The sequence below is a fragment of the Panicum virgatum genome, chromosome 2N (genome assembly GCF_016808335.1).
Source record: "Panicum virgatum strain AP13 chromosome 2N, P.virgatum_v5, whole genome shotgun sequence".
In the NCBI taxonomy this organism is placed as follows: domain Eukaryota; kingdom Viridiplantae; phylum Streptophyta; class Magnoliopsida; order Poales; family Poaceae; genus Panicum; species Panicum virgatum.
Genome location: NC_053146.1, coordinates 44,617,033 through 44,631,287, shown reverse-complemented (window position 1 = coordinate 44,631,287; position 14,255 = coordinate 44,617,033). Strand labels below are relative to the sequence as shown.

The window sequence follows — 14,255 nt, the reverse complement described above, 5'->3', positions numbered from 1 at the left end:
TACCAGATAGGACACCAGACTGCAGATCAATCAGGTGTCAAGAAGACAATAATCTTGATGTCGTGTTCGCGGTTCCCTCCATTCATTGATTCACAATGAAGTTCCAAGGAAAAGAGAGTGAAAAATTCCACTTCCACCATATTCATTGCCATGCTAGTGACCTTGCAAGAAACCAATCGGACTTGTTGTATCTTACCTCTTTCATCATACATGAATAAATAGTGACACATATCGTGGGTTATATTTTGATATAAACAATAACATAAATAATATATTAATAATCATAGAAATATTAATTTAGAATTTTATATTGGTACACTTCAAAATTTTGTTATAATTTCTAGAATTTCTCTATTTTTTAAGTATCCACCTAAGATTCTAGGTAGCTTCAAGTGGAGGCTTCAAAAAGAGAGGCCAATTAATATTTTTTTAGTATCCACCTAGAATTTTAGATGGCTTCAAATGGAGGCTTCAAAAAGAGCCTCCAATCAGTACAATTAGTAACAGTAAGATTGTCAAATAGAGAGCAACTTGTGCATGACATTTTATAATTTCAAGGTCTTATGTAACTATATATCTATTAGCTTAGGATAAGTGAAACCTAGTAAGCTAGTCACCCCCAGAATCTGAACCAAATAGATATAAACCATCATATGCTTCACAGAATAGAGCAAGGTCGCTTACGTCAGCATGGAACACTTAGGAACAATTAGGTAGTGCCGTAGTGGTAAGTCAAATATGCAAGGGTTGTCATGCCGCCGGATACCCCATTTGAATCGCACAGGATGAAGTTCATATTCAGATGTATTGATCTTACCGATGGTAGTCAGGCATATGGTGTACTGCCCTGTACCCCAAAGCATAACTCCTGCCTAGATACATACAAAAACAGCTCATGACATGAACAAGGACGTAAATCCGTCTGCACTTCATGAGTTTATTGACAGGTGTTTCTGCAGCTCTTGCATTAAGGCCATCTGCGAGGCGCCCTACATGAACAGCTTTACAGAATAGTGATGTGTCGTAAAACTTCTGGAAACGCAACCACCTTGCAGACCCATATTTCTTTGACTCTTTCCACGTGGTTTTGCTGACATCGGATGTGCCAGGTCACACGCCCAACAGAGCTCCTTGGTATCACCTTATGCACAAAACCAGGCTCTGGTTTGTCCAAACCTTCACGATGCCCCCAACAGCTCCTTGATATCATATCCTTGCAGCTGACGCAGTATGAAAAATCACTGTCAATTACTGAAGTACATTCCTTTTACAGCACATAATATGTTCCAGAGCACTCGGACTTAAATAAAAACCCAAATATAAAGATATTTAGGTAAAAGAGAAATAGCTGTTCCTACTCTTGTGCAATTCTATGCAACTTATGATTTCGAGAATGTTCACCAAGAAAGAGTTTACTCACTGGTAGCCAGATCCAGACAGAGGGGCATACCTGAAGAAAGGTTAGCAGCAATATTACTCCTGAGTTCCAAAATGCGTGTATTGTGATAGGAGTTAGAAGATTGCGGGTTTGAGCATACGAAAACCCCAGTGTAATACCTGCATAACAATGAACAAGGTTACTAAGTAACAACAGCAAGCAAAAAAGCAAATAATTACACAAACAAATCAGCAACCCCAGTATCTAACAACTGATTGCATATACCAATAGTTGTGAATGTGCCTGGTTATAGTCATCGGATCTAAATCCATTTAATTTAGGTATTGCAATTTGCATATTGTGCCTGCCGGTTGTGTTTTTGGATACAATCGGCTGTCAAATCTCAGATAGCTGCGTAGCTAGTTTTAAAACTACTTTCTTACAAAAACAGACTATAAATATGGCATGACAAAACTTACCAACAAATCAGAAATTCATGTAATTGAGAACAGTTGAATATGCTAATGGTTGTGACTGGATGTCAGTTTTAATTGTATCTAGACATTGCATACTGTGTCTGCCTGTGCCCCCCCCCCCCCCCGCGCGCGCGCGCGCTTGCTTGCGCCATTTCATATGTTCAAGTCAATTTTAACTTTTTTTGTTACAAAAAAAACAGAAATATGCATACCATAAAATGGCCACAATGATATACAATTTCTAACTAATATGGCCCAATTGATTACCAACTAATATGTTTGCTATTCATATCGTTTTCTATTTTAATAAAATTTGAACAGATAATTACCAAGTACAAATAGCTGAGGAAATTGTCCAGGAGTCAGATGAGCAAGGGCAAATACAGCAGCACTGACAAGTACACAAACTGGAGTAGGAAACCTGTACCCAGAAAAAACTGTTGAATACCTCAAAATGAAAAACCTTTGTAATGCACCAAATTTCTACATGCAAGCAGGAGAAAAAAATTGCTAGGATAAACAGGAAACAAGTTTTGGATTTTTACCACTTAGTCAAGGACACCATTAGAAATCCTCGAAACACGGTCTCCTCCAGAAGTGGTGCCAGAACTCCAGTAATTCCCACCAAAAAGGCAGTGCTAGTAACGCAAAAGAAAGTTGGAAACAAGATCAAGTTCGCATTACCTGTTTAGAGGCAGGAACCCACTAAAACACAAAAGAGAGATAGATGATACCTAGTAGTGGATGATCCAATCAGGGGCAATAAAAGAACTAGTGAATCAGTCTGAGCCAAAGAAATGAAACATTTTTGTAAGTATTTAACAAACATGTTTTGGATGAGATTAAAGTGACTAATATGTGGTAGCACACAGGAAAGGTCTAGTTGCTAAAGCATATTTGTCTGACCTCTCTCTCTGGAGTTTCACCATTCAGATAGGTCATAGCAGCTCCCACTAAAGCAATAGAAATTACTGCCACAAAGAGGCCGACTCCAGCCCACAAAAGCCATCCATTCTGCATCTTGAATGGTTCTTTAATATCTGAAAGTTTTACAACATTTTCTGCATAAATATGCTTCTCCCCTTTGATAAAAATTATTATAAAAGAAACATTCATCACATTTTTTTTGAAGTTACTCATCATAAATTAACTTTTAGAAGAAGCACCCAGGAAAAAGAGGATAAACCTAGACTGTTAATTATGACTGAAATGGTAACTTCAATGTTCTTACGGCGTTAAGGCGAGTTGTGGCGAGTCACCACCGCCTAGCCGCCTAGGCGGGCTAAGGCGACGCCTAGGCGGGCCAAAATAGGGGAGTGCCTTGTCGCCTAGGCGACGCCTAGGCGATGCCATAAGAACATTGGGTAACTTATGTTCCATCAAAATATCACACAACACTTTCACTTGACAAAATAGCTTTTATGAGAAAAAAATGCTTTTGTACTTGCATAATAAGAAATTTATTGAGTGACCATAACAAGATTGAGTCCTTACCATAACGAAATAAATCATCTGGGAATGGTCGAAATGTATTGGTGATGCCAAATATAACGCCAAGCAGAACTACTGTCACGCTACTGCACAGACAGTACAAAAGCAAAATGTAAATCTTTCGGCAATTCGTGTTGTTCATTTATTTGCGGAAGATAAACAGTTTATAGAAAATTGTATCATACAGTTGCCCAAGAAACAATATTTCTGCCTTCTCATCTATACTTGCCTCCACAGCTTTAAATCCCACGTATTGCAAAGCGGATTGCTCAACCAATCCTGTCAAAACAAAGCTGTCTAAAGAACACTCAGAATTCTTTATTCAACACTCATACAGTACAGTCAAGTCAAACATGCTAATCTCACAGTAAATAACCAAAAAAAAAAGTTAACTATCTGGTGCTTAAAGGTGGCTTACCTTACTCCACAGCCTACCATGGTGAGCATAACGGTTTGCCACTCCCATGGCACATCCCACCGGCGAAGGATTGGCCACTCATCAGAACTCTGCTTAGGTTCAGATAATGTCACAAGCTCCCCACCAGTCACGTAAAAAAAAAAATCATGAAAACAAGGAATAGCCACAATGCGAATGAAGTCCGGAAATGCTCTAAATTTAGCTACATACACTGCAGCTATGTATTCCTGCCAGTTCATTCTGATGCATTCAGCTAAATAATATATTTCCTTTGCCATTACCGGAAGCTAAATTCTACAGAGCTACTTTTGTGTTCAGTTCAGGAGGTTATCAAGAAATGAAACGGCTGAGCATCACCTTATCCGAAGGAGAGGGACTCTTGTTATTGGCGTTGTAGGAGAAACACGGGAAGCGTCCGCCCCTCCTGTACCTCCTCCTCCTCCACCGGCCGGTCTCCGTCAATCGCTGCTCTGCTCCTGCGATTGCTAAGCGGCCAGATTTTGGCGAGGGAAGTGGCTTCTTCTGCCTCGAGAGGACAACGGGTCTGCACGGGAGCGTCCGGAGGACGATAAGTGAGAGCGGCGGCAGCGACGACGATGGGGAGGCCATCGGAAACATGCCTTCTGCTCTCTGCTCACCGATGGTAAAGCCGGAAGTATCGCGGCGTCCCGGGGATAAGATGATGGGGCTTTTTCGAAAAATACGTAACTCCAAGGTTAAAAAATAAAAGTTGTAAAGCTAGGCGTATTCGTGATAAATCATAAAGGTCGAGGGTCCGAATCGCAAAAGAGTTAGAATCCTTCTTCCTGTCCGGCCGGTTGTGATGGCGGCGGCGGCCATGGCGACGTCGGCGAGCACGTCCGGGGAGTGGCTCAAGGGCGCCCTGCAGGATCTTCGGGAGAGTAAGGGGAGCGATCTGGAGCTCGACGCTGATCTCATCTCGGGCCTCGTTTCCTTCTGCGAGCTCGCATCTCCCCCCGACGCCGCCAGTTACCTCGAGGTTCGTGCGCCAGTGCCCATCCCTTAGAAGTTAGAACGACTTGTATATTGCGCGCTTACTCTGCCGGGACCCTTTAGATTCTGATCGGAGCTTATCTTGTGCGTTTGCGCCTGACGCGGTGGCCTGATCTGATCGCCGGCCAGAGTGTTGCCCCCGGATTAGGGTTTGCGCGATTTGAGATCGGTGAAAACTGTTCGTATTCAATAAAACGGTCGCCGGTCTATTCCGATTGTGTGGGTGTTCGCTGCCGCGCGTCCCTACCAAATTGCTATGCTGTTGGGGTTTGGGTTTCTGTGGGGTTTGCCTCAGCTAGTCAGCTTAGAAGAAGCTTCATGTTACTGGGAGTCTTATGGACTTGTTTAGGTGCTTGGGTGAATTGTTTCATAACGAATGACTTTGTGTAACCTGATCATGTATTTTTCATGTATTGCAAGCATGATTGAACTTCAAATCTGTTGCTTAAATGTGTGTCTGCATGTTCGCTGCAACTTAAATGATTTGGTATGGTGGTATCCAGCATGATTGAGTTCACCAATATTAATTTATTTTCTGTGTCCTTACATGGATGTTAGTCCCCGGGCACAACGAGATGTTAATCATGGTTCTGCCACTCATTGTGAATTTGTTTCAACAGATGTGCAGGATTTTATTAAATAAGCCATCTGGTTTCTCTAAGGCCTAATGTGATGGCAGATTTCTAATTCCACTGCAATTTTCCAATGCCTTCTCTTGTCGATGCAAAATCCTGTGCTATTTGTCTCTTGTTTGATTGGTACATGTCTTTTATTCATAGTCACAGGATTCGGGGTCGATGTCTCGTCCCACGACCCGGGAACGTCGTTCCGATTCGAGGGTCGGGGTCGAAGAGGGTCAGTGTTCCATTCAAGGTTGGATCGCGTCCCGGTTTGAGAGGGGTCGCAGCCCCATTGCTAGAAGATTTAATTGGGATAAGAAGGTTATTGATAGAGGATTGAGATGGTTAAACAATATGAAGCACCAATTGAAGAAAAGCTTATCCAACACCGGCTGAGATGGTTTGGACATGTCCAACGGAGACCGCCAGAGGCACTAGTGCATAGTGGTATCCTAAAGCACGACGGTAATATGAGGAGAGGCAGGGGCCGGCCGAAGTTGACATGGGAAGAAACAATTAGAAGAGACTTGAAAGACTGGAGTATACCTAGAGATTTGTCCTTGGATAGGAGTGCTTGGAAAGCCGCGATTCACGTGCCAGAACCATGAATAATGGTCTTTGTTGGGTTTCAACTCTAGCCTACCCCAACTTGCTTGGGATTAAAAGGATTTGTTGATGTTGATGTTGAATGAGCTGAGTACGTGTAGTATATGGTCTAAATGTATTCTTTTGTATGTTTCTTATATGCTTGTACAGATTAGTTTCTTCATTAGTAGCACATATATATAGTTTTTGTCTTTCTAAAGACGCATTGACCCGAAGATATCGACCACGATGAATCAGAGTCGCGTTTCACATAATAATTTATCGTTCCATAGAGGTATACCCTCTTCGTACCACAATTTTATAAAGTGACGACCCTCGACCCTCGACCCCGTTCCTCGACCCGATCGATCCAGGAACTTTGTGACTATGCTTTTATTCTCTCCAAAACATAGTTTCTTCATGTGTTGTTGTGTATGTCTGTATGATAACAATATGTTACTTTCTTGTGAAACTGTCGCCTTGTAAGTTGCAACAGATTGATTTTTTTTGAACTTCACATATCTCTTGCTGTCCACCTCAAAGTTGAAAGGGTGAGCTACACACAATTGGCTCAAATACCCATGAGGACTAGCATGCCCTTAGCATCATTTTTTTAAACTTCATTTTCTTTTTTGGCTTGAAATTTTTCTCAGTCCGGCACTTTTCATTATGAGAGGTCTCTACTTCTATTACTTCATTTCTTTTTGTTTTGGTGGATTTGTTTCATACCACTTTCACGCCATTTAAGCACAAATGTTGAAACCTAGTAGGAGCCTCGGGTTTCCCACCTGAGAGAGATGCTGCGAGGAAGAAGGAGAGGGCGGCGGCTAGGGCTTCCAAGAAGCCGGCAACAGATAATTGTTGCTGCTTAATTCTCATTGATCAAGTGTTCACAAATATATGTCTCTAGGACTCTCTCTAAACAATAAGGCCTGATAATTTCTATGGGCCCTGGGCCCTTTACTGAACGTGGCCTAGCCACTTCTATGGCGCCTGGCATAGGTGATGCCGGTCATAACATCTCTCCCCCCCTCGACGAACAGCTCGTCCTCGAGCTGGAAGGCGGGGTAGAGGTCCTGGAACTCCTGGCGCTGCTTCCAGGTCGCCTCCTCTGCAGGAAGACCGTGCAACTGGACGAGGATGTACCAAACTCCCCGACGATGGGTGGTGCGATGGAGAAGACGCAACCACACCCAATCACCCACCGCGAACTCCAGCTCGCAATGGGAGGCGTCGTAGTACTTCTTGGAGATCTGCTGCGCCTGGAGAAGTCGCTCGCGGATCTCGGCCAGCACCTCGTCACGATCACGGAGGAGGCCGTCGACGGTGTCGGTCCGGGCCGACCCTGCCCGGTACGCCAGCAGGGGTGGAGGCGAGCGCCCGTAGACCACCTCGAATGGAGTGGCGCGTAGAGCGGAGTGATAGGAGGTGTTGTAGCAGTACTCCGCCCACGCCAACCAATCGACCCACGCACGGGGCCGATCACCTGTGACACAGCGCAGATACATAGCAATCACCTTGTTGACCACCTCATACTGCCCGTCTGTCTGAGGATGGAATGCTGTGCTCATGCGCAAGGTGACTCCCGCCATCTTGAAGAGGTCGCGCTACACATGGACGGTGAAGACAGGATCCCGGTCGCTGACGATCGACGTCGGGAAGCCGTGGAGCTGTACAATGCCGTCGAAGAACACCCTAGCGACCGAGATGGCGGTGTAGGGGTGGCCTAGCGCGATGAAGTGGGCGTACTTGGAGAAGCGATAGACCACCGTCAGGATGACCGACTTGCTGCCGACCTTGGGAAGCCCCTCGATGAAGTCAATCGAGATATCCGCCCACACCTGGGACGGCACGGGAGGGGCTGCAGCAGGCCGGCAGGCTGCATTGCCTGCGTCTTGTTTCTCTGGCATGTCGTGCACGTACGCATGAAATCTTGGACGAGGCTGCGGTCGCTTGGGATGAAGAAATCCGCCCTCAGGTGATGGAGTCTTCTGCACTCCTTCATGACTGGCTGAGTGGACCAGGAGGAGCGCCTGGTGGCGAAGGTCGTCGTGCGCAGGTATGAAGATGCGGGAGCCATGCATGAGCAAGCCGTCGTCGAAGCGCCATGGCTCGCCTAGCTCGTCGTCCTGGAGTTGGTGGCGTAGTGTAGCAGTATCCGCCGCGGTGGCCGTGGCCGCGCGTACCGCCTTGATGAAGGCGAACGTCGGCCTGGAGATGGCGAGGGTCGTGTGGGGCGCCGGGTCCGCCTCCATGTCCCGCCGAGACAGTGCATCGGCCACTGTGTTCAGGCGGCCTGGCGGTACTCGACCGCGAAGTCGAACCCGAAGAGCTTGCTGAGCCACTGATGCTGAGGGATCGTCGACAGCCTCTGGTCCAGCAAGAACTTCAGGCTGTAGTGGTCGGTGCGGACAAGGAAGTGACGCCCCCAAAGATAAGGGCCGCAAATGGTGCACAACTTGCACCAACCCGATCAGCTCCCGCTCGTAGGCCACCAGGCGGCGTGCAACAAAGGGTCGGCTGAAGAAGGCGAGGGTCCCGCGTCCTGGTGAAGGATTGCGTCGAACCCCGCACCTGACGCGTCGCAGTCCACCACAAACTGCTTGTCGAAGTCGGGCATCTGCAGCACAGGCCCGGTGGAAAGCGCCTGCTTCAGCGCCTGGAATGCCTGGTCCGCCTCCATGGGCCAAGTGAACGCGTCCTTCCGCAGGAGGTGCGTCAGGGGAGCCGCGATCGTGTCGAAGTCGCGGATGAACTTCCTGTAGTAGCTTGCGAGACCCAGGGAGCCCCGTAGGCCGCGCGCCGACCGAGGTACAGGCCACTCGGCCACCGTCGCGACCTTGTCGGCGTCCATGGCAACTCCATCGGCAGAGATGACGTGGCCCAAGTACGTCACCGAAGAGGCTCCAAACGAACACTTGGAGCGCTTCAGATGGAGGTGGTGCGCCTGGAGGGAATCGAGGATGGCGCGTAGGTGCTGCAAGTGTTCTAACCACGACGAACTGTAAATTAGAATGTCGTCGAAGAACACGAGGACGAACCTGCGCAGGAAGGGTCGCAGCACGTCGTTCATTGGGGCCTGGAATGTTGCCGGGGCGTTGGAGAGCCCAAACGGCATGACCAGGAACTCCAAGTGGCCGTGGTGTGTGCGGAACGCCGTCTTGGCCACATCGTCAGGGTGCATCCGCACCTTGTGGTAGCCTGAGCGGAGGTCGAGCATGGTGAAGTATCGAGCCCCATGGAGCTCGTCCAGGAGCTCGACAACCAAGGGAATAGGGAACTTGTCTTTGGATGTCAAGGCGTTGAGGGCCTTGTAGTCGATGCAGAAGCGCCACGTCGAGTCTGGCTTGCGCACCAGCAACACCGGGGCAGTAAACGGAGATGTGCTCTGCCGAATGATCCCCTGCGCCAGCATAGCGGCACATTGCCGCTCAAGCTTGTCCTTCTGCAGCTGAGGGTAGCGGTATGGTCGGACCGCCATTGGTGCTGAGCCCGGCAGGAGGTGGATGCGGTGGTCGTAGGGGCGCGCCGGGGGCAGTCCGCGGGGTTCCTCGAACACCGCCGCGAACTGAGCGAGGAGCGCGTCCAGCAGAGGCTGCCCGTCGGTGGTCACCACCGCTCGGGTGACCGGCTCGGCGATGTCGTGCCGAGTGGAGTCCAGAGTCCAGACCTCTCCAGAGAAGGCGCTGGCCACCGCGGTCGAACGTCATGCACAGGTCGTCGAAGTCCCATAGGATAGGATCCAGTGTATGCAGGAACTCGACGCCCAAGATCACCTCGAAGCCGCCCAAGTCGATGCCGAAGAACTGGAGGTCGAAGTCTTCTGTGCCAACCGTCAGTACGACATTGGGGGCAACTCCATGACACGGAGCCCGGTCTCCATTCGCCACCAAGACCTGTATGGTCGGGTGAGCAGACGTGGCGAGGCGGAGGTGGCAGGAGCTCGGTGTCGATGAAGTTGTGCGTGGAGCCGGAGTCGAGCAATGCCACCAGGCGGCACCCGTTGATGGTCACGGGCAAGCGCATGGCGTTGGCCGTCCGAATCCCAGCGATGGCATAGAGGGAGACGGTTGGCTGCGCATCCGCTGTCTGAGCCGCAGGCAATGCGGCCAGCTCGCCCGCTACGGCCTCCACTGCCGCGGCGGCCTCAGCTGCATCGTCCTCCACGAAGTCGGCGCACTCTAGGTAGAAGAGGCACTGACACTGATGGCCCCGCATGTACGGTTCATCGCAGTTGTAGCAGAGGCCCTGTCGACGGCGCTCCTGTTGCTCCGCCGGTGTGAGACGGCGGAACGTACGCTGCTGCTGGGGTGGAGCGCCCGCCGCCGGCGGTGCAGGGAGGGCGAGCGGGGTCCCCAGGGCGCCCTGCGCCGCTGGAGTTGGACGAGGAGGAGCCGGCACCCCTGTGCGCTATGGGGTTCGCGCCCCGCGCGGCTCCCCTGCAGCCGATGTGGCTGCCGCACGACGCTCGAATGCGCGCGCGAGGTGCATGGCCGTTTGGAGGTCCTCAGGTTGGCGCAGCTCGACGTCCACGCGAATGTGATCCGGCAGGCCGCCGGTTAACAACTCCGCCTTCTGCGAGGCGGTAAGGTCACGCGCATGGCACAGGGTGGCGTTGAAGCGCTCGGCGTAATCCTGCACCGTGGAGACGAAGGGCAGGCGTGCCAGCTCGGAGAGGCGCGTGCCGTGGAACGAGGGCCCGAAGCGGAGGGTGCACAGCTCCCTGAACCGATCCCACGTAGGCATGCCCTCGTCCTGCTCGAGGGCATAGTACCACGTCTGAGCACCACCAGTGAGATGGTACGACGCGAGCCACGTGCGGTCGAAAGCCGGGGTACGCTGGCCGCGGAAGAACTGCTCGCAGTGGTTGAGCCAGTTTAGGGGATCCACCGCACCGTCGTACATCGGAAAGTCGAGCTTGTTGTAGCGCGGAGGGTGGGGCGTCTGCCCGTGGCCTGTCCCATCGCCGTAGGGCAAGGGCCCCTCCGACGATCCGCTGTGACCGCCGTAGGGCAGCGACAGTTGAGGAGGTGTCGTGGTGAAGACGGGCGCCGTCGACTGGATGTAGGATGGGATCGGCGACGGCGATGGCGGCATGCTCAGCCTGTGGATCGGCATCGATGATGTCGTTGTAGATCCATATCCCGGAAGACCATACTGGCAACTAGGCGGCATAGTTGGCTGAGGAGGGGGCAGCGCCGGCTGGTAGGGCGCCGGGTGGAGGGCCGACAGATGGCCGTAGATGTCGCGGATGGCCAGCGACATGTCGGTGAGCACCCTGAGCAGGGGGTCCTGCGTTGGCCCCTGGGCGCCCATGGCCATGGCGGATGTAGTGGCTGGCGGCGGCGGTTGTGGTGGTGGGAGGGTGGAAGGCAGCGGTGGTGCAGAGGTGGAGGATGTGGGGGGGCCGGAGGTCGCAGGCGGGGGACCTGACATCGCTGATACCAGATTGGTAGGAGCTAGGGTTTCCCACCTGAGAGAGATGCTGCGAGGAAGAAGGAGAGGGCGCAGGAAGAGAGAGGGCGGCGGCTAGGGCTTCCAAGAAGCCGGCAACAGATAATTGTTGCTGCTTAATTCTCATTGATCAAGTGTTCACAAATATATATGTCTCTAGGACTCTCTCTAAACAATAAGGCCTGATAATTTCTATGGGCTCTGGGCCCTTTACTGAACGTGGCCTAGCCACTTCTATGGCGCCTGGCATAGGTGATGCCGGTCATAACAAAACCACTATAGCTTAGTTTACATAAACATTTATTATGGTTTGCACTTTCTAATGTCGCAGAACTTTATTGGAAAAGAAGCTGCTCAGCACATTATTCAGGAGTACTTGCGGAGGAGGGGTCACATTGTTGGAGCTGAAAGCTTGCAATCATCTAACCTTCAGCCTTATGTTAAGCCATCTGCTGATGCGACGGCTACACAAACAAAGAAACAAATGCGTGCACAAAAGGAAGCAGCGTCTTCTTCTAGTCAGAGTTCCAAGAGTCAAGCAGAAACTGCAGAATCCCAACTTGCTTCCAAGAGAGGTTCAAAAAAGAAAGGGGCAAAGGCCATTTCCCTCGCTGAAGCAGCGAAGGGTTCCATTGTCTTCAAGCAGGGGAAACCTTGTTCGTGCCAAGCACGGCAGCATAGCCTTGTTAGCAACTGCTTATCATGTGGCAAAATTGTGTGTGAACAAGAGGGCGAGGGACCCTGTAGTTTCTGTGGTGCGCTGGTCTTGAAGGAAGGTAGTACATATGCTGGTTTAAGTGATGTTGGACTACCTCTTTCAGAAGCAGAAGCTGCAGCTGAAGCATATGCAAAGAGGCTTGTTGACTATGACAGGAACGCTGCTGCAAGGACTAAAGTTTATGACGACCAAAGTGACTATTTTGAAATGGAAGGAAACAGTTGGCTCTCTTCAAAGGTAAATTACATTTGATTCTTTCAACTTGATAGTTCTATTTCATTCCTTATGATAATATGATGTGACCATACATGCTCATATTTTAAATTCCATCCATTGATCTATGATGTGACCATGCTAAATCTTAACAAGGATATTCATAGTGAGCTTGATCTATATCTGCCTCTGATCCTGATATGTGAATTATTTTTTATTATAGAATTTATTATGGCTGAGTGTTTAGGGATAGGCAAGGATCTCCTGATTGCTTCTGTGCCCATAAGCATCATCTAGGATTTCCTTGCCTATATACATATATCTTGTGTCACCTATAATCAGTCTATTGTCCACACAATCTCAATTGCTTTCAAGTATTCCTTTTAGGAAGTTTAAATTAATTTTGTGGAACTGGTTTTGTTTCTATTACAAACTCACAAATATAATTTCTAACATCATGTGCATTAAGAACATTTAACCTCATGTATAATTTGAAGAGTTTATGTACCACTATCTTAAGATACTGGCATATCAAAATTGAACTGCTTTCAAGGATGCTAACTTAGTTACCTATTTTGCACACTCCAGGAAAAGTCAGTCCTACAGAAGCAGCAAGAGGAAGCTCAGGAAGCAGCTGCAAATCAAAAGGGGAAAGTGGTTGTTACATTTGATTTGGTGGGTCGTAAGGTAATTACTTACTGTACTTTATCGCACTGCTGTTGAACAGCAGCTCATTTGGATGTAGACATAATTTCACAAGTGTTTTCTGCAGGTGATTATGAACAAGGATGGAGCCACTGAGCTGGAAACGGAGCACCCGATCATGAGACCACCTGAAGAGAAGGATCAGAGCCACCGCATACAGCCCAACCCCACAATCAGAGAGCAACCTGTGTACGTCGAAACAGGTCCAGTGAAGCCAAAAACTGACCGAGCAAAACAGAGTAAGAGACTTGCGAAGAATGGTCTGTGCCTGGAGGTAACTGGCAGGCTGCAGCACGATGACAAGGACCTGCAGAGCATTCTGAGTGGCAAGGTGAAGAATGGTGATCACTTGGCTTACAGTTCCTTTGGTCAGGCACGCGAAGGGGATGACGTCGAATGCTCCCAAGATTTTGATTGACAGTATGAATCCTAGTGATCTAAAAAAAATCACGACACAGCCTGTAAAATCATTGAGTTCCCCATCTAACTAACCTTTTGGACCCAATTTCCTGCAAAATGCAAATGCGAGTGTTTGGCACCTTTGCCCTTTCGCGTTACTCTCAGTTCAAATTCTTGTCCATGGTACATTGGTACTTATATGTATAACAGATTAATAGGATCTTATGTTAGGCAAGTCTCTAGGGCCCTAGTACTGGGAATAGGGACGCCGGCGTCTATGTTCGAATGAATCTCGGCGCAGTGTTGACGCGATGATATGGACGGGAATTCTATTCCACGCGTGCTGGCATGCGAGGCTGTCGCAGGAGAGCCCGAGGGGTTCGCTGCACGTGGGCTCGTGCCGGCACTTGTGCCGGCACTGTTTATCTTCATCACGAAGACGAGCACGCTGGCGAAGGGTGAAGGGGGTGGGAGATGAGGGGAGCCTACAGCGGTGGACGCTGGCCGGTATCGCCGGTGGGCGGTGGCCTTGTTGGGGGAGCCACCTTCGGCCTGAGTGCGAAGCCGTCGGGACGCGACGATACGCGATGCGGTCACGTGAAGACATCGAGGCGGTGGTCTCGAGGCGAGGCGGCTTTGGCGAAGGCCCTCCACCACCGAAACGGCGAACGGCCCTTGCCCGGCTACACAGCGAAGGTACAAGGGCGAAGGGACACTGAGCAGAAGAGGAGCGAGGGACTCGCTTGACGAAGTGCCAGGGCCGAAGCCCCGGTCGAAGGCGTCA

At 49.8% G+C, this 14,255-nt stretch overlaps 2 protein-coding genes across 2 annotated transcripts; one reads left to right on the top strand and one right to left on the bottom strand.

Moving 5' to 3' along the window:
- Positions 1 to 737: 737 nt before the first annotated feature.
- Positions 738 to 4,402, bottom strand: LOC120660643 (membrane-embedded CAAX protease MroQ-like). The gene is made up of 10 exons (XM_039939250.1): positions 4,121 to 4,402; positions 3,764 to 3,852; positions 3,531 to 3,638; positions 3,349 to 3,431; positions 2,761 to 2,894; positions 2,589 to 2,638; positions 2,400 to 2,492; positions 2,184 to 2,275; positions 1,451 to 1,557; positions 738 to 1,220 (listed from the first exon to the last, which is right to left on the bottom strand). The coding sequence occupies exons 1-10, from the start codon at positions 4,379 to 4,381 to the stop codon at positions 1,179 to 1,181; spliced, it is 1,059 nt and encodes a 352-aa protein (XP_039795184.1). The 5' UTR covers positions 4,382 to 4,402; the 3' UTR covers positions 738 to 1,178.
- A 137-nt stretch (positions 4,403 to 4,539) lies between these two features.
- LOC120660641 (activating signal cointegrator 1-like) lies at positions 4,540 to 13,632 on the top strand. Its single transcript, XM_039939249.1, has 4 exons — positions 4,540 to 4,763; positions 11,768 to 12,391; positions 12,956 to 13,054; positions 13,140 to 13,632. Exons 1-4 carry the CDS (start codon positions 4,587 to 4,589, stop codon positions 13,488 to 13,490), a joined length of 1,251 nt encoding a protein of 416 aa, XP_039795183.1. The 5' UTR covers positions 4,540 to 4,586; the 3' UTR covers positions 13,491 to 13,632.
- Positions 13,633 to 14,255: the final 623 nt, after the last annotated feature.

Coding starts and splice junctions, on each gene's coding strand:
- LOC120660643 (XM_039939250.1), bottom strand. CDS start 4,381: ATGTTTCCGATGGCCTCCCCATCGTCGTCGCTGCCGCCGCTCTCACTT. Junction 3,639..3,763: donor ATGGTAGGCTGTGGAGTAAG/GTAAGCCACCTT, acceptor TTCTTTAGACAG/CTTTGTTTTGACAGGATTGG. Junction 3,432..3,530: donor ATATTGTTTCTTGGGCAACT/GTATGATACAAT, acceptor CTGTCTGTGCAG/TAGCGTGACAGTAGTTCTGC.
- LOC120660641 (XM_039939249.1), top strand. CDS start 4,587: ATGGCGGCGGCGGCCATGGCGACGTCGGCGAGCACGTCCGGGGAGTGG. Junction 12,392..12,955: donor ACAGTTGGCTCTCTTCAAAG/GTAAATTACATT, acceptor TGCACACTCCAG/GAAAAGTCAGTCCTACAGAA. Junction 13,055..13,139: donor TTGATTTGGTGGGTCGTAAG/GTAATTACTTAC, acceptor TGTTTTCTGCAG/GTGATTATGAACAAGGATGG.